At 42.3% G+C, this 17,816-nt stretch overlaps 2 protein-coding genes across 7 annotated transcripts in view; one reads left to right on the top strand and one right to left on the bottom strand.

The window, feature by feature from the left end:
* The window catches only part of fancm (FA complementation group M), a 74,687-nt gene extending 73,069 nt beyond the window's left edge, over positions 1-1,618 (bottom strand). For 4 of the 6 annotated variants that reach the window (XM_021584383.3, XM_021584382.3, XM_021584381.3 and 1 more), the window contains exons 1-2: positions 390-1,618; positions 120-292 (exon numbers count right to left, since the gene is read on the bottom strand). In XM_021584383.3, the coding sequence (XP_021440058.3) occupies positions 120-292; positions 390-1,116 (900 nt within the window). In that variant the 5' untranslated portion in view covers positions 1,117-1,618. The remainder of the gene's footprint in view (positions 1-119; positions 293-389) is intronic. The other 2 variants (XM_090220467.1, XM_021584384.3) reach the window with 1 other exon arrangement.
* iqcc (IQ motif containing C) lies at positions 1,386-6,695 on the top strand. Its single transcript, XM_021584387.3, has 5 exons — positions 1,386-1,499; positions 2,256-2,396; positions 5,382-5,703; positions 5,838-5,962; positions 6,095-6,695. The coding sequence occupies exons 1-5, from the start codon at positions 1,464-1,466 to the stop codon at positions 6,128-6,130; spliced, it is 660 nt and encodes a 219-aa protein (XP_021440062.3). The 5' UTR covers positions 1,386-1,463; the 3' UTR covers positions 6,131-6,695.
* The last annotated feature ends 11,121 nt before the right edge of the window (positions 6,696-17,816 follow it).

The raw sequence follows: 17,816 nt of genomic DNA on the forward strand, positions 1-17,816 counted from the left end.
CAGTGGTGAAATAGCTTACCTCTGGTCTGTAATGGTCATTGACATAAATGTAAAGCTCAACACAAACTACCTTAGTTAAGGCAGAAACATTCTCAGGTATGGTTTTAAGTGTTAGATACCTGGCAATAGGCATGATTCCCCAGTGCCTTGTGAGCCTCGTCAATCACCACACACTTGACGTGCAGCGCGGGGCAGGTGGCTCGAGACAGGTCGTTCACCAACACCTGGGGAGTGAGGAAGAAGATGCGCCTGGACCTCCACAGTTCCTGCCTATGCTGAGCCTGCGTGCTCCCTGGTGGAAAAGGAATGGAAATGTCAGACAAGACATGTTTTATGGCCTTGCCATGGCCCTGCTTAAACACGTTTAAGATACATGTGTGGCAACTTACCTGTCAACTCTGCCATGTGTGTCTGTGGAATACCCATCACATTGTAGCACGCTTCTATTTGTTGTGCCACCAGGGGTTTTGTTGGTGCCATGAAAACTATCTTTCCAGATGGATACCATCGATAAAAGTTGTACATTACCACAGCAGCAATGAAAGTCTTGCCCAGGCCAGTGGGGAGGCATACCAGCGTATTCTGAAATAAAGCCGCCTCCGATATCTTTAGTTGGTAGTCCCTTATGGGATAGTTGGTGGGGTAGATCCATACCTTTGCAGAGGAGCTGTCAAGGCCAGGGAAGTCTTTGTAATATGTTGATCCACTTGAGCTTATCTGTGTGAGACAAGTGCTCTCAACATTTGTTGTGTGTTCACTATGTTGTCCAAGGTTTCCATCAATTTGCAAAGACTTTTCCGCCTCATAAACAGCAACTACCATTAAATCATCATCATCTTCATCATCATCATCAGCAACAACAACCTCCTCGACATCTCTCACCTCGCTGTCAGCTGTGGACCCCTGATCAAATTCACCCCATAGTGTGTTACGGGGCGGCAAAGTTATACCAGTCGCCCTTTTCTGAGTCTTGACTGAGGCTGCTGTGCTGCCCCTGCTGTTTTGCGTTGTTTTTCGTCGTCCGGAAGAATTCTTTACATTATTCGTTTGACTAACCTTTTGTGGAACAGATGCTCCCCACGTCTGGAACAAAGTCATTTGGTTCAGACCACTCATTTTCGCGTGTGGCGTTGATTTTTAGCAAGAAGCCATACGGAGACCAGACAGCCAAATATTTTTGGACAGCAGTAGCGTTACGAAGTTTGCAAAAATAAGTACTTCCGGGGTCGCTCACATATTTTTCTAAATAAACACCAATAGCGACATAACGCAGAAATGACTAATAATTGCTTTGAATATATTAGAAATATAGACGAGTTTCCGACTTATAAGGAGATGTTGATATATATTTTAAATGACACATTTCACGAAGGGACTTTCATTTTCACTTGACGTGATTGTGACACCGGAAAAGAAACAAAACTCGGTTTATTTCCCGCGAACTTTTCCTCGTTACCATAGCAATGGAGGGACGCGAGTGTACTTTCATACTTTTTCAGGTAAAAGCAGCTAACTAACTAGCTGGCTGGCGTCTCCAAACAAAGAATGATCGTTTGCTTACCCGTGTTTTCTTGCTACTATAGCTGCGTGCATGTTGCTTGAAAGCAGCTTCAAAGCTAACTTTAGCTAGTGTTGGCTAGCAGCGGGGACTGACTGTGGGTGGGAGGCTTAAGTTACTAGCTAACGTTAACAACGTAACACGATGCGATCTAGCCGCTAGCTTAATACAGTATTGTAGCTAACTACAGTCTCTGTTGAACAGGGTTGTATTCACAAAATGTATGTAGCTAGCTTTTTATGATAGTGTAGATACCCTGTATGTGAATATACTCTGCCAAACGGTCTGGACCTTTATGGCACAGTAGGAAAGTGTACTACAACATGCTCTAACATACAGTACAGTAGCCAATTGTTTGTTCATGCCATAGCTGTACCCTTGCTCTAAAGTCGGGTAGATTATCCCAGGAGCTTCCTTCATTTGATGGAAGTGTTTCCATTTGCTTTGGGAATAGAGGCTTCTCCGGAGAGGTGGAATAGTGTGGTCAATGCCATTCTGTATACAACAGACCCTGCCAATAGTTCTGGAGGGACCTAAATGGCAGAGGTGGAAATGTGCTCTCCCAGTTACTGAAGGGTTGTTGGTTCAAACGGAGCTCTAGTTGTCAATTGCGACACTACTACTAGCGAACAAGTTTAACCTCACCAGGTGTTGTAGCCAACACTAACATAGTGGTCACCTCACCCCTTTCCCACAGGCACACGCTCGTGGATATCTGATGAGAAAGGAGATCAACTGCGCACGTTCAGAGTTTGAGGACATTGTGAGAGATATCGATGGAGAAGTGAACCACTTAGAGTGGAAGGGGCACATTATTGCCATTCCTCACTTCAAAGACGTAAGCATTTTAAGGTTTCAAATAAAATGTTATTGGATGCATACACACATTCTGCTGATGTTATCGTGGGTGTAGCGAAACTCTTACAGTGCATTCGGAAAGTATTTAGGCCCCTTTACTTTTTCCACATTTTGTTACAGTTTGGCCAGGTGGCCAGCTCTGGGAAGAGTCTTGGTGGTTCCAAACTTCTTCCATTTAAGAATGATGGAGGCCACTATGTTCTTAGTCAAGTTGTTGAAACATCTCAAGGATGATCAATGGAAACGGAATGCACCTTTTGGGTCTCATAGCAAAGGGTCAGAATACTTATGTAAATAAGGTATTTCAGTGTTTTATTTGTAATATATTTGCAAAAATGTCTAAACCTGATTATGCTTTGTTATTGTTTGTAGATTGATTAGATTTTGTCTTTTAATATTATCCATTCTAGAATAAGGCTGTAACGTAACAAAATGTGGAAAAAGTCTAGGGGTCTGAATACCTTCCGAATGCACTGTATCTTCAACAGTGCAGTAATAACTAACAATACACAAACAAAAGCAACGTAAAAATATTAGAATGAGCAATGTCAGTGTAATATAAATATATGTACACTACCGGTCAAAAGTTTTAGAACGCCTACTCATTCAAGGGTTTTTCTTTATTATTACTATTTTCTGCATTGTAGAATAATAGGGAATATATCAAAACTCTGACATAACACAAATGGATCATGTAGTAAACAAAGTGTATTTGAGATTCTTCAAAGTAGCCACCCTTTGCCTTTGACAGCTTTGCACACTCTTGGAATTAACTCAACCAGCTTCATGAGGAATGCTTTTCTAACAGTCTTGAAGGAGTTCCCACATATGCTGAGCACTTGTTGGCTGCTTTTCCTTCACTCTGCGGTCCAACTCATCCCAAACCATCTCAATTGGGTTGAGGTCGTAACTGAGTCAGGTTTGTAGGCCTCCTTGTCCACACACGCTTTTTCAGTTCTGCCCACAAATTTTCTATAGGATTGAAGTCAGGGCTTTGTGATGGCCACTCCAATACCTTGACTTTGTTGTCCTTAAGCGATTTTGCCACAACTTTGGAAGTATGCTTTGAGTCATTGTCCATTTGGAAGAACCATTTGCCACCAAGCTTTAACTTCCTGACTGATGTCTTGAGATGTTGCTTCAATATATCCACATCATTTTCTTACCTCATGATGCCATCTATTTTGTGAAGTGCACCAGTCTGTCCTACAGCAAAGCACCCCCACAACATGATGGTGTTCTTCATCTTGCAAGCATCCCCCTTTTTCCTCCAAACATAACGATGGTCATTATGGCCAAACAGTTCTATTTTTGTTTCATCAGACCAGAGAACATTTCTCCAAAAAGTACGATCTTTGTCCCCATGTGTAGTTAGTTGCAAACCGTAGTCTGGCTTATTTATGGCGGTTTTGGAGCAGTGGCTTCTTCCTTGCTGAGCAGCCTTTCAAGTTACGTCGATATAGGACTCCTTTTTACTGTGGATATAGATACTTTTTGTACCTGTTTCCTCCAGCATCTTCACAAGGTCCTTTGCTGCTGTTCTGGGATTGATTTGCACTTTTCGCATCAAAGAATATTCATCTCTAGGAGACAGAACGCGTCTCCTTCCTGAGCGGTATGACGGCTGCGTGGTCCCATGGTGTTTATACTTGCGTACTATTGTTTGTACAGATGGACGTGGTACCTTCAGGCATTTGGAAATTGCTCCCAAGGATGAACCAGACTTGTGGAGGTCTACACATTTTTTTCTGAGGTCTTGGCTAATTTCTTTTGATTTCCCCTTGATGTCAAGCAAAGTGGCACTGAGTTTGAAGGTAGGCCTTGAAATACATCCACAGGTACACCTCCAATTGACTCAAATTGTGTCAATTAGCCTATCTGAAGCTTCTAAAGCCATGACATAATTTTCTGGAATTTTCCAAGCTATTTAAAAGCACAGTCAACTTAGTGTGTGTAAACTTCTGACCAACTGGAATTGTGATACAGTGAATTATAAGTGAAATAATCTGTCTGTAAACAATTGTTGGAAAAAATGACTTTTGTCATGCACAAAGTAGATGTCTTAACTGACTTGACAAAACTATGGTTTGTTAACAAGAAATTTGTGGAGTGGTTGAAAAATGAGTTTTAATGACTCCAACCTAAGTGTATGTAAACTTCCGACTTCAACTGTACCATCCTCCTGCAGATAACCATTAATTTCTGGTGTAGCCCTAAGCACTCAATATTTCAGTAGGATCCCTGATATAATGTAAACATTATAAATTACCCTCTCTCCCTCAGTGACATGACTAAGTATATATCCTATTCTCAGAACCCAAAGGGTGGCTAAAACTGTTTTGGTTACTACATTATTCCATATGTGTTATTTCATAGGTTTGATGTCTTCACTTTTATTCTACAATGTAGAAAATAGTCAAATTAAAGAAAAACCCTTGAATGAGTAGGTGTTCTAAAACTTTTGACCTGTGTGTGTGTGTGTGTGTGTGTGTGGACATTATGGAGTGACAGTATATGAATAGAAAAGGTGTGTACAGCAGTAGTTATATAGGTTGAGCCTTCACTAGAATACAGTGTATATACATGTGAAGTGGGTGAAACAATATATAAACATTATTAAAGTGACCAGTGTTCAATGACTACGTGCAGCAGTCTTTAAGGTGCAGGGCTGAGTACCGGATGGTAGCCTGACTAAAGTTTAGGGCCGGGGACTGGGTGGAGGCCGGCTAGTGGTGACTATTTAACAGTCTGAAGGCCTGGAAATAGAAGCTGTTTTTCAACCTCTTGACCCCAGCTTTGATGCACCTGTACTGTCTCCACCGTCTGGTAGCGTGGTGAACAAACCATGGCTCGGGTGGCTGAGGTCCTTGATGAGTTTGCCATTCTCTCGAAGACCGTAAGTTCTGCTTGTCATTTTCTGCACTGTTTGTGTATCTAGCAAATGTTATTGTACTCTACCATACAGGATGGCCCATCTGGTATCTTCACCAAAAAACATGCGGAAGAAGCACCAGACAGGGGAAGCCATCCTCTGGAGCAGCCAGGGGAGAGAGAAGGGGCACAGCTTATGTCCAATAGGCTAGAACCAGAGAGAGATGACCCCTACAGCCATGGACGGGCATCCATCTCCAGGGGCTCCTCCAGGCCTTCTTCTTGTCCACCTGGGGGTGAGGGGGAGACTGAGGGCAGTCAGGCGGAGCAGCTGGATGGAGGAGGCGTGCTGGAGAGCACAGGGGATACGACCACTGTCTGGAGCAGTCTGGGTCGAGATGGTTGTTTTCAGAAAGGTAAGGTGTGCGTGGGTCAAATAAAAGTTTAGTGTGTGTGAATCCAAATATGCTTGTTTTTAGAGACTTTATACTCATTGTTTTTAGGGCATGTAAGTTAATGACTTGCTCTGAACGTGTCTGCCTTTTCCCAGGTTCCCAGCGGTGGCGTAGTCTGGCCCAGGACGAGCCCCATACCCCTGAAGCCTTGCAGCTACACAGGAACACTCTGGCCATGGAGATGCTATGGCTTCAACAAGCTATTGCCAGCCGTAAAAAAGTGAAAGACCTTTTCTCTAATTTTATGTCATTGTCGCATTGTTTTCATTGATTGTGTTGAAGAATAAGACCAATATTCAATGCAAGGTTTAACAATTACATTATCTTTCTCTTCTCTCTCTCTCTCTCTCAGTACCTGTCACTGAAAGATAGTCTGAATATTTCCTAATGGCAGAGGACCAAGGAGAGGCTGTTTCTCTAAACTGGACATTGATCTGAAGGACTGAATCTTTCCTCATGTTGATAAATGAAATTATGTTAAGATACATAAATAATCATATACCAAATAAATTAATCTAGCTATCCCACACTGGGAGGGGTATAATTAAATGTATATATTTTTTTTTTTTTGGGGGGGGGGGGGGGGTATTTATTCAAGATGTGTATGAGTGGCACAGAGTGAATGTTTGGGGAAAACATATTATGAATAATGTTTATGTTTGTAACTATCCATTGATGGCGTGGTCAAGTATATTATAGCTATGTTTTTTACATAATAATAATACTTGCGTTGTTGCTGTCAGTGCTACATGTGATGTTGCTTCACGTCACTGCTATTGTCTTCATCGTTCCATATAACTATGGTGATCTCCATTATTTTTAAATAAGTTACGGGAGAGATTCAAGGGAATTCCTGCTGCCTTTAGTTTATCTCAGATGATCCACACAAGCTCGTATTTCCCATTGAGACCACATACTCAATACAATCATTAAAGTGCAGTTATACAATTCAACATACTGTTCTTGTTTGTGTGGATATCGACAACACAAAAGCTGCTTTCTTGACAGCCCATAAAAGGTCAAGCAAGGGAGAATGTTTGAAATGGATGAATGGAAAAGCTACTTCAAGTCAACTCCCAGAGCCAAACCTACTGTAGAGGTGTTGTCCCTGAGCTTTATCTACTGTTTCCGTTGTACATACTACAGAACTAGCATTAGGCTTCACTTGTGAATTTGACCATGTCAATTCAACGGGTTTTTTAATGTTTTTTTGAAGATGATGCATAAGTTTATGGTTTCTTATTTATTCAGCTTACAACACTGTCCCCTTGCTCTCTCTCTCTGTCTATTGCTCCTGCACTCTCCCTCTTCTTGTAGTTTGTTGCTGCTGATGGTTTTGCCCACAAAGCCAGTCATTGCTGGCCCTGCTGCCATGGCAACAAGGAAATACAGCCGCCAGAGATGTGTATGTGTGTGTGTGTGAGAGAGAGCAGAGAAAGCGGGAGAGTCCACCACACAGAACACAACAACAGAAGGGGGTCTCACCTAATTCAAACATTTCAACACTCTTCTAGCCTTCTAAGGTTTGAGTGTATGAGAGGTGGTGTGTTAGACCCCGAGCAGACGGGGACAAAGACAGCATCTGGTGAAATGGCTTCTAGTGGGTCAGCAACTCTCCTCCTGGTGAAATGGCTTCTAGTGGGTCAGCAACTCTCCTCCTGCCTCCGGTCAAGAGCGTGATGGTCTACAGGAACGGTGACCCCTTCTCCTCTGGCAGGAGGTTCGTGGTCAACCATCGACAGGTGGCCACCATAGAGGCATTCCTCAATGACGTGACCCACTGCATCCAGGCTCCACTAGCCTTGTGAGGACCCTGTACACCCCCCCCCCCCCCCGTCAGGGAGCTGCATGACCTCCAGACCGGGGCCAAGTACGTACAGTGCCTTGCGAAAGTATTCGGCCCCCTTGAACTTTGCGACCTTTTGCCACATTTCAGGCTTCAAACATAAAGATATAAAACTGTTTTTTTTGTGAAGAATCAACAACAAGTGGGACACAATCATGAAGTGGAACAACATTTATTGGATATTTAAAACTTTTTTAACAAATCAAAAACTGAAAAATTGGGCGTGCAAAATTATTCAGCCCCTTTACTTTCAGTGCAGCAAACTCTCTCCAGAAGTTCAGTGAGGATCTCTGAATGATCCAATGTTGACCTAAGTGACTAATGAGGATAAATACAATCCACCTGTGTGTAATCAAGTCTCCGTATAAATGCACCTGCACTGTGATGGTCTCAGAGGTCCGTTAAAAGCGCAGAGAGCATCATGAAGAACAAGGAACACACCAGGCAGGTCCGAGATACTGTTGTGAAGAAGTTTAAAGCTGAATTTGGATACAAAAAGATTTCCCAAGCTTTAAACATCCCAAGGAGCACTGTGCAAGCGATAATATTGAAATGGAAGGAGTATCAGACCACTGCAAATCTACCAAGACCTGGCCGTCCCTCTAAACTTTCAGCTCATACAAGGAGAAGACTGATCAGAGATGCAGCCGAGAGGCCCATGATCACTCTGGATGAAATGCAGAGATCTACAGCTGAGGTGGGAGACTCTGTCCATAGGACAACAATTAGTCGTATATTGCACAAATCTGGCCTTTATGGAAGAGTGGAAAGAAGAAAGCCATTTCTTAAAGATATCCATAAAAAGTGTTGTTTAAAGTTTGCCACAAGCCACCTGGGAGACACACCAAACATGTGGAAGAAGGTGCTCTGGTCAGATGAAACCAAAATTGAACTTTTTGGCAACAATGCAAAACCTTATGTTTGGCGTAAAAGCAACACAGCTGAACACACCATCCCCACTGTCAAACATGGTGGTGGCAGCATCATGGTTTGGGCCTGCTTTTCTTCAGCAGAGACAGGGAAGATGGTTAAAATTGATGGGAAGATGGATGGAGCCAAATACAGGACCATTCTGGAAGAAAACCTGATGGAGTCTGCAAAAGACCTGAGACTGGGATGGAGATTTGTCTTCCAACAAGACAATGATCCAAAACATAAAGCAAAATCTACAATGGAATGGTTCAAAAATAAACATATCCAGGTGTTAGAATGGCCAAATCAAAGTCCAGACCTGAATCCAATCGAGAATCTGTGGAAAGAACTGAAAACTGCTGTTCACAAATGCTCTCCATCCAACCTCACTGAGCTCGAGCTGTTTTGCAAGGAGGAATGGGAAAAAATTTCAGTCTCTCGATGTGCAAAACTGATAGAGACATACCCCAAGCGACTTACAGCTGTAATTGCAGCAAAAGGTGGCGCTACAAAGTATTAACTTAAGGGGGCTGAATAATTTTGCACGCCCAATTTTTCAGTTTTTGATTTGTTAAAAAAGTTTGAAATATCCAATAAATGTCATTCCACTTCATGATTGTGTCCCACTTGTTGTTGATTCTTCACAAAAAAATACAGTTTTATATCTTTATGTTTGAAGCCTGAAATGTGGCAAAAGGTCGGAAAGTTCAAGGGGGCCGAATACTTTCGCAAGGCACTGTAGCTGCAGGCTTTGAGAGGTTGAAGAAGCTGGCGTGAGTAGTAGTCTACCAGGCAGAATTATGAATTCTCTGGAAATGGTCTTCATTCTACACCTGTATGTTCAATGGTCCATTTATTCATGTTGACCATGTATGTCTACCTTGACTTGTGTAAATGCCTAGATACAGTAGGTTACATTATTTTTGTCAAAGTTAACGTTTCCTATGAGATGTAATGCAATTGTGTGCCCAATACACATGAAGCTCGTAAACTATTATGCAAATATTTTATACAGATATGGGTCAAGCGCTCTATGTCTCATTGACGTTGGGGATGACGTGTGAACCCTTTCTCCGTACAGTTATTTGAACACAGGGCTGAAGAAGCAGCCTGTACCCAGAGAAGGAGCTCAGGGTAAGGTTCAATATGCTTTTCTGTGTGTGGCGGCTCTCTGTCGGGTCCATTACTCATGAATCCAGGCCTAACCCATCTCGGACTCGCCACTGGAACGCTCCGAGGGGGGTGGTCACACTAACAAATCAAATCAAATGTATTTATATAGCCCTTCGTACATCAGCTGATATCTCAAAGTGCTGTACAGAAACCCAGCCTAAAACCCAAACAGCAAGCAATGCAGGTGTAGAAGCAATCAGGTGGATCAGAACCGGTACCAAGACAAATATGTAAATAAGCACCATAATAACGTCAATGTTCTGTGCTGCATTCAAGCTGTCACCCGGTGTCTTAGGTAATTGTTGGCCCATTTCAATAGCTCTCTCTTATCATCAGATACATTCACATATCAAAGGAGGATAGGTCTTGATGAGGTAACATTATGCAAAGGACTCTCGGACGTGTCACGGATGCTTGTCATGCAAGGCCATTTCAAGCGCAGCATCTCAATAGCCATTCGCACAATGGAAAGGGCTTGCTTTTTATTCAGTCCAATTGGTTGGATAGCAAGATATGAATGTATTTCATTTTCAGCTGTGGAGTGTGTGTACTGCTTTGGAGCAATATCGTACTCCTAAAAATAATATAAATCTCCATTATCTGACTGGGACCAGAAAGGCCACCATAACGTGCCCGTCAGCATTCTTTCTCTACACCACTGAGTTAATATGAAACAGTAGATTGTGTGACAATTGGGTTGGCACAGATGTTGTTTTGCCACTGTGTTATCAGGGCTCTGAACATGCCTGGGCAGGCCTGATACACAACCTACAGATGTAGGATCTTAGTTTGAGCCAGTTTGCTACAGCAGGTAAATAATCCTGCAGCAACAGGAAACGTGAATTAGCATGTGGATTACAATTCATGGCCATTTTTTATTGGGGTTGATACATTTCTCATTAGGGCAAATCAAGTCTGAAATTTCAAAGTGGAAATGACAAACTTTTTAAAAACCCAACAACCTTTTTAAAACAAGTTTGCATTTCCTGCTGTGCTTGCAACAAAATAGTAATCAAATTAAGATCCTACACCTGTACGCAGCCCCTCACTGACAGCCCCCATGCCTTCCGCTTGGTTTAAATACAACAACGTTGCATAGTGCCACATCAAAGTGGAAACACTGTAGAAACATTATTATCCGTCTGTGGCTAGGTTTAGTTTGAAGTATTGATTTTGTTGTTATATTATGTGGTCAGAAACAAGTGATATTAACAGGGATTGCCTCAATAGCCTTAAGGGCCTAATAGTAAGGTCAGTGGCAATTTTGTGGACGGAGTAGCTATATTGTTTAGTTATTCATTCAAGTGGGGCACTCAATCTGTCTATGTAGATGTGTTATTGGCCAGGATGATGACGTGTGTTGCCATGGACACTGCCCTCTGACTGAAGGGTGTGTGGCCCTAAGTGATAACTGCTTATTGTGAAATGTCTGTGGGTGAATGTTCTGTTCTGTAATTAATACAACTGGTATTTTTACATTTGAGTCATTTAGCAGACGCTCTGATCCAGAGCAACTTACACAAGCATTTAGAGTCAAGTGCCTTGCTCAAAGGCACAGACGGATTTTTCACCTAGTCGTCTCGAGATTTGAACCAACAACCTTTCAGTTACTGGCCTAACCACCTGGTGTTAAATCATATCAAATGGGATAGTTGCTATATTAATGATTGTTTATCAAATTGTATTATTTGGCATTCACTGCTCAGAGGAGGTTGTATTTCTGCCTTGTCTTTTTTTCTGACTCACAAATCTGTCTAGAACTACAGTGCTGTAGTTTATTTGTGATGTATTCTGTTATCTTTTTGTCCTAGGCAATATTACTCCACAGACCGAATTGTCAGCAAAATGGAGAAAGTATATTTTTTGTTGTTGCCGCCAATCAAATCTCACTTAGGGCCCCCAAAAGGCTAGAGGCTCTCTGACCCCATTAGTGACCCCCCCACTATGTGGCAGTGGGAGCAGGGAGGTTCAAGAAGCTGCCCTACGTGGAGCTGTTGGTTCCTAAAGCCACTGATAGGTATGGATGGAATTATCATCGTACATAAATGTTAGAGAATCTGACAATAGAACAGCTTTTAGACAGACAAGACTAAAGACTAGTGTGTGTGTTTTATTCTAAATCAAATATTGAATTCTATATTACATGAATTTCAATTTTCCATTATTTTCCAGAATTTACCCTGGAATTAAGGAGATATGAGGTATGCTACTTTGTGCTTATCATCTACTGATTCATATTTTATATTTATTTTGTCTGTAGGACAATTGAGCGTGGTAATAAAGGTACACACTGTCTCCCTTTGTCTTGCTCAGGGCAGGAAGGCAACCAGGGGGCCCTGAGGACAGATACAGTGACTCTGCTCTTCCTGGACTCTCCAGAGGTACAGTCGAAACACTGTAGCAAAAAATGTGCTTTTCTTACAAGTCCATGTAGTCCCACCCTGTGTGTCTGTTTTCTTCCATATGGTGTCCAATGAACACGACTCTGATGTTGTGGTTCCAGTCGAACAGACAGAGGGTGAAGTCAACGGGGGACGAAGTAGGGAAGACGACACTCCCAGACATTCAAAGGAGACCAAAGAAGGAGGTGAGCGCTATCTTCTACGCCAGACCTGTGAGGAACAAGAGCCCAACCTAGGCCTCTGCCAAGGAGTGGACCAGGTAAGAGCACACACAACTCCAATTACCTGGGGGCCAGTGTCAGTTTTGCTGTTCTCACGGAGGGCCTGATTTGAATAGGAATTAGATATCAGAGGTGGAACCACAAGAAAGCAACTTGTGGGCATGATGTGGCCCCTGGGCCGCATGTTTGAGACCCCTGGCATAGTGTAAAGTATTGTATTCATGATTGTGTCTGTACACACTTACGATGATTTATGGTTCATGTCTCTCTGTGTGTGTGTGTGTGTGCATTGCAGCCCAGGCCAGTGTGTTCAAAGGATGTGTACGGAGGAGGAGAGAGGAGGTGCAGGGGGCTGAGGAGGTGCTGGAGAATGAGAACACAGCAGTAGATCTCCCTGTTGACCAGGTATAACTCTTTTCTCTCCTCCACTCTTATTGTCCTCCTTACCCAAAGCCCTCCGACAGCAACCACCCCCCTCCACTCCGCGTTCCAACTTCTACCCTCAGGTTCCAGATACAAACCAGACTAAAAAGCAACTGATACAAGCACTCCTTTGTACCCACCGGCTAAAACATGTTAAACACTTGGCCCAAGTAGGGATAGGGAATTAAATGGTGCAGTATCTGATTTTCGCATGCTATTGCCCGAAGAAGAAGAAACAAAATCTATGTACTATGTGTGTGTTTTTTTTAAATGTTACCCCTGCCTGCAACCAAATTTCCCTCTGGGGACAATGACGTTTGAACTGTTATTTCTTCCCTTAAGTAGTGTAATTGGACCATCTTTTACTTTTCTCCTTGAAATTATGTATGAGGTTTATTATACGGGAAAAAAAATATAAATGCAACATGTAAAGTGTTGGTCCCATGTTTCATGAGCGGAAATAAAGATCCCAGAAATGTTCCATATGCACAGTAAGCTTCTTTGTCTAACATTTTGTGCACAAATTTGTTCATATCCCTGTTAGTGAGCATTTTTCCTTTGCCAAGATAATGCATCCACCTGACAGGTGTGGCATATCAAGAAGCTCATTAAACTGTGCTTGGGACAATAAAAGGCCACTCTAAAATGTCCAGTTTTGTCACACAACACAATGCCATAGATGTCTCAAGTTTTGAGGGAGTGTGCACTTGGCATGCTGACTGCAGGAATGTCCACTGTTGCCTAAGAAATGAATGTTTGTTTCTCTATCATAAGCCGCCTCCAACATCGTTTTAGAGAATTTGGAAGTACGTCCTACCAGCCTCACAACCGCAAAACACGTGTAGGGCATATTTTGGGGCGAGCGGTTTGCTAATGTCAACGTTGTGAACAAAGTGCCCCATGGTGGCGGTGGGGTTATAGCATGGGCAGGCATAAGCTATGGACAACGAACACTATTGCATTTTATCGATGGCAATTTGAATGCACAGAGATACTGTGACGAGATCCTGAGACCCATTGTCGTGTCACTCATCCGTCACCATCACCACGTGTTTCAGCATGATAATGCACGGTCCCATGTCGCAAAGATCTGTACACAATTCCTGGAAGCTGAAAATGTCTGTCCTTCCATAAACTGCATACTCACCAGAAGTGTCACCCATTGAGCATGTTTGGGATGCTATGGATCGACATGCACAACAGCGTGCTCCAGTTTCTGTTAATATCCAGCAACTTCATAAAACCAATGAATTGGAGTTGGAGAACATTCCACAGGCCACAATCAACAGCTTTATCAGCTTTGCGAAGGAGATGTGTCACGCTGCATAAGGCAAATGGTGGTCACACCAGATACGGACTGGTTTTCTGAACTTCCTGACTGATGTCTTGAGATGTTGCTTCAATGTATCCACATCATTTTCCATCCTCTGATGCCATCTCTATTTTATGAAGTGCACCAGTCCCTCCTGCAGCAAAGCACCCCCACAACATGATGCTGCCACCCCCGTGCTTCACGGTTGGGATAGGGTGTTCTTCGGCTTACAAGCTTCCCCTTTTTCCTCCAATGGTCATTATGGCCAAACAGTTATATTTTTGTGTCATCAGACCAGAGGACATTTCTCCAAAAAGTACAATCTTTGTCCCCATGTGCGGTTACAAACCGTAGTCTTGCTTTTTTATGGTGGTTTTGGGGCAGTGGCTTCCTCCTTGCTGAGCGGCCTTTCAGGTTATGTCGATATAGGACTCGTTTTACTGTGGATATAGATACTTTTGTACCTGTTTCTTCCAGCATCTTCACAAGGTCCATTGCTGTTGTTCTGGGATTGATTTGCACTTTTCGTAACAGTACGTTCATCTCTAGGAGACAGAACACGTCTCCTTCCTGAGCGGTATGATGGCTGTGTGGTCCCATGGTGATTATACTTGCGTACTATTGTTTGTACAGATGAACGTGGTACCTTCAGGCGTTTGGAAATTGCTCCCAAGGATGAACCAGACTTGTAGAGCTCTACAATTTTTTTCTGAGGTCTTGGCTGATTTCTTTTGATTTTCCCATGATGTCAAGCAAAGAGGCACTGAGTTTGAAAGTAGACCTTGAAAAACATCCACAGGTACACCTCCGATTGACTCAAATGATGTCAATTAGCCTATCAGAAGCTTCTAAAGCCATGACATAATTTTCTGGAATTTTCCAAGCTGTTTAAAGGCACAGTCAACTTAGTGTATGTAAACTTCTGACCCACTGGAATTGTGATACAGTAAAATAATCTATCTGTAAACAATTGTTGGAAAAGGACTTGTGTCATGCACAAGGTAGATGTCCTAACCGACTTGCCAAAACTATAGTTTATTAACAAGACATTTGTGGAGTGGTTGAAAAACGAGTTTTAATGACTCCAACCTAAGTGTATGTGAACTTCCAACTTCAACTGTATGTAAGGTTTGTTGGTATGGTGTATAGTTTAGCAAACTGGAATATGTGTTGTTGTGTCTATCTTTTAGAGAGTGGCAGAGAGAGTGGAGGAAGAGGGCCTAATTGGCAGAGATCCTCCTCATTCCAACAGCAGAGATCAGGTGTGTTTCTTTCTGGGATTGTTTTATTCCTTGAGTAACATGAGGTTTTATCACAGTGAACACAAGATGTTGAAAGACTTCTCTTTAACATTTGTTTAACCATACATATACTACCGTTCAAAAGTTGGGGGTCACTTAGAAATGTCCTTGTTTTTGAAAGAAAACACTTTTTTGTCCATTAAAATAACATCAAAATTATCAAAAATACAGTGTAGACATTGTTAAGGTTGTGAATGACTATTGTAGCTGGAGATGGCAGATGTTTTATGGAACATCTACATAGGTGTACAAAGGTCCATTATCAGCAACCATCACTCCTGTGTTCCAATGACACGTTGTGTTCGTTAATCCAAGTTGATCATTTTTAAAGGCTACTTGATCATTAGAAAACCCTTTTGCAATTATGTTAGCACAACTGAAAACTGTAGTGCTGATTAAAGAAGCAATAAAACTGACCTTTAGACTAGTTGAGTATCTGATGCATTAGCATTTGTGGGTTCGATTACAGGCTCAAAATGGCCAGAAACAAATAACTTTCTTCTGAAATTCATCAGTCTATCCTTGTTCTGCAAAATGAAGGCTATTCCATGCGAGAAATTGCCAAGAAACTGAAGATCTCGTATAACACGGAACAGCGCAAACTGGCCCTAACCTTCTGGTTAGAAAGAGGAGTGGGAGGCCCCGGTGCACAACTGAGCAAGAGGACAAGTGCTCAACTGGCAGCTTCATTAAATAGTACCCGCAAAACACCAGTCTCAACGTCAACAGTGAAGTGGCGACTCCGGGATGCTGGCCTTCTAGGCAGAGTTCGTCTGTCCAGTGTCTGTGTTCTTTTGCCCATCTTAATCTTTTATTTTTATTGGCCAGTCTGAGATATGGCTTTTTCTTTGCAACTCTGCCTAGAAGGACAGCATCCCAGAGTTGCCTCTTCTCCGCTGACGTTGAGACTGGTGTTTTGCGGGTACTATTTAATGAAGCTGCCAGTTGAGGACTTATGAGGTGTCTGTTTCTCAAACTAGACACTCTAATGTACTTGTCCTCTTGCTCAGTTGTGCACCGGGGCCTCTCACTCTTATTCTGGTTAGAGCCAGTTTGCGCTGTTCTGTAAAGGGAGTAGTTCACAGCGTTGTACGAGATCTTCAGTTTCTTGGCAATTTATCACATGGAATAGCCTTCATTTCGCAGAACAAGAATAGAGTGATGAATTTCAGAAGAAAGTGCTTTGTTTCTAGTCATTTTGAGCCTGTGGGATTACAGGTCAAAATGGCCAGAAACAAATAACTTTCTTCTGAAACTCGTTAGTCTATTCTTGTTCTGCGAAATGGAGGCTATTCCATGCGATAATTTGCCAAGAAACTGAAGATCTCATACAACGCTGTGTACTACCCCCTTCACAGAACAGCGCAAACTGGCTCTAACCAGAATTGAGTGTGAGGCCCCGGTGCACAACTGAGCAAGAGGACCAGTACATTAGAGTGTCTAGTTTGAGAAACAATCGCCTCACAAGTCCTCAATTGGCAGCTTCATTAAATAGTACCCGCAAAACAAGGGTCTCAACAGTGAAGAGGCGACTCCAGGATGCTGGCCTTCTAGGCAGTATGTGTTCTTTTGTACATCTTAATCTTTTATTTTTATTGGCCAAGGTCAGCATCCCAGAGTCGCATCTTCGCTGTTGACGTTGATAATGGTGTTTTGCGGGTACTATTTAATGAAGCTGCTAGTTGAGGACTTGTAAGGTGTCTGTTTCTCAAACTAGACAATCTAAATGTACTTGTCCTCTTGCTCAGTTGTGCATCGGGGCCTCACACTCATATTTCTATTCTGGTTAGAGCCAGTTTGGCTGTTCTGTGAAGGGAGTAGTACATAGCGTTGCACGAGATCATCAGTTTCTTGGCAATTTCTCGCATGGAATAGCCTTAATTTCTCAGAACAAGAATAGACTGATGAGTTTCAGCAGAAAATTATTTGTTTCTGGCCATTTTGATCCTGTAAACGAACCCACAAATGCTGATGCTCCAGATACTCAACTAGTGTTAAGAAGGCCAGTTGTATTACTTCTTTAATCAGCACTACAGTTTTCAGTTGTGCTAACATAATTGCAAAAGGGTTTTCCAATGATCCAGTAGCCTGTTAAAATGATAAACCTTTGATTATTTAACACAACGTGCCATTGAAACACAGGAGTGATGGTTGCTGATAATGGACCTTTGTACGCCTATGTAGATATTCCATCAAAAATCTGCCATTTCCAGCTACAATAGTCATTTACAACATTAACAATGTCGACACTGTATTTTTGATGAATTTGATCTTATTTTAATGAACAAAAAATGTGATTTTCTTTTAAAAACAAGGACATTTCTAAGTGACCCCCAACTTTTGAACGGTAGTGTATCTTTTTTCAACATCTTGTGCTCGTAGGGATAAAAGTAACAGTCTTTGTTAAATGCATGTTTATTCACGCCTGGTGGTTGTTAGTGTGAAAGGATTGATCCTACAAGAGGTCCTTTGTATTTTTCTCCT

Source organism: Oncorhynchus mykiss, chromosome 25 (assembly GCF_057628025.1).
Source record: "Oncorhynchus mykiss isolate SJ-2025 chromosome 25, ASM5762802v1, whole genome shotgun sequence".
Taxonomy (NCBI): Eukaryota; Metazoa; Chordata; class Actinopteri; order Salmoniformes; family Salmonidae; genus Oncorhynchus; species Oncorhynchus mykiss.

Coding starts and splice junctions, on each gene's coding strand:
- iqcc (XM_021584387.3), top strand. CDS start 1,464: ATGGAGGGACGCGAGTGTACTTTCATACTTTTTCAG. Junction 2,397..5,381: donor CCATTCCTCACTTCAAAGAC/GTAAGCATTTTA, acceptor TCTACCATACAG/GATGGCCCATCTGGTATCTT. Junction 5,963..6,094: donor CTATTGCCAGCCGTAAAAAA/GTGAAAGACCTT, acceptor TCTCTCTCTCAG/TACCTGTCACTGAAAGATAG.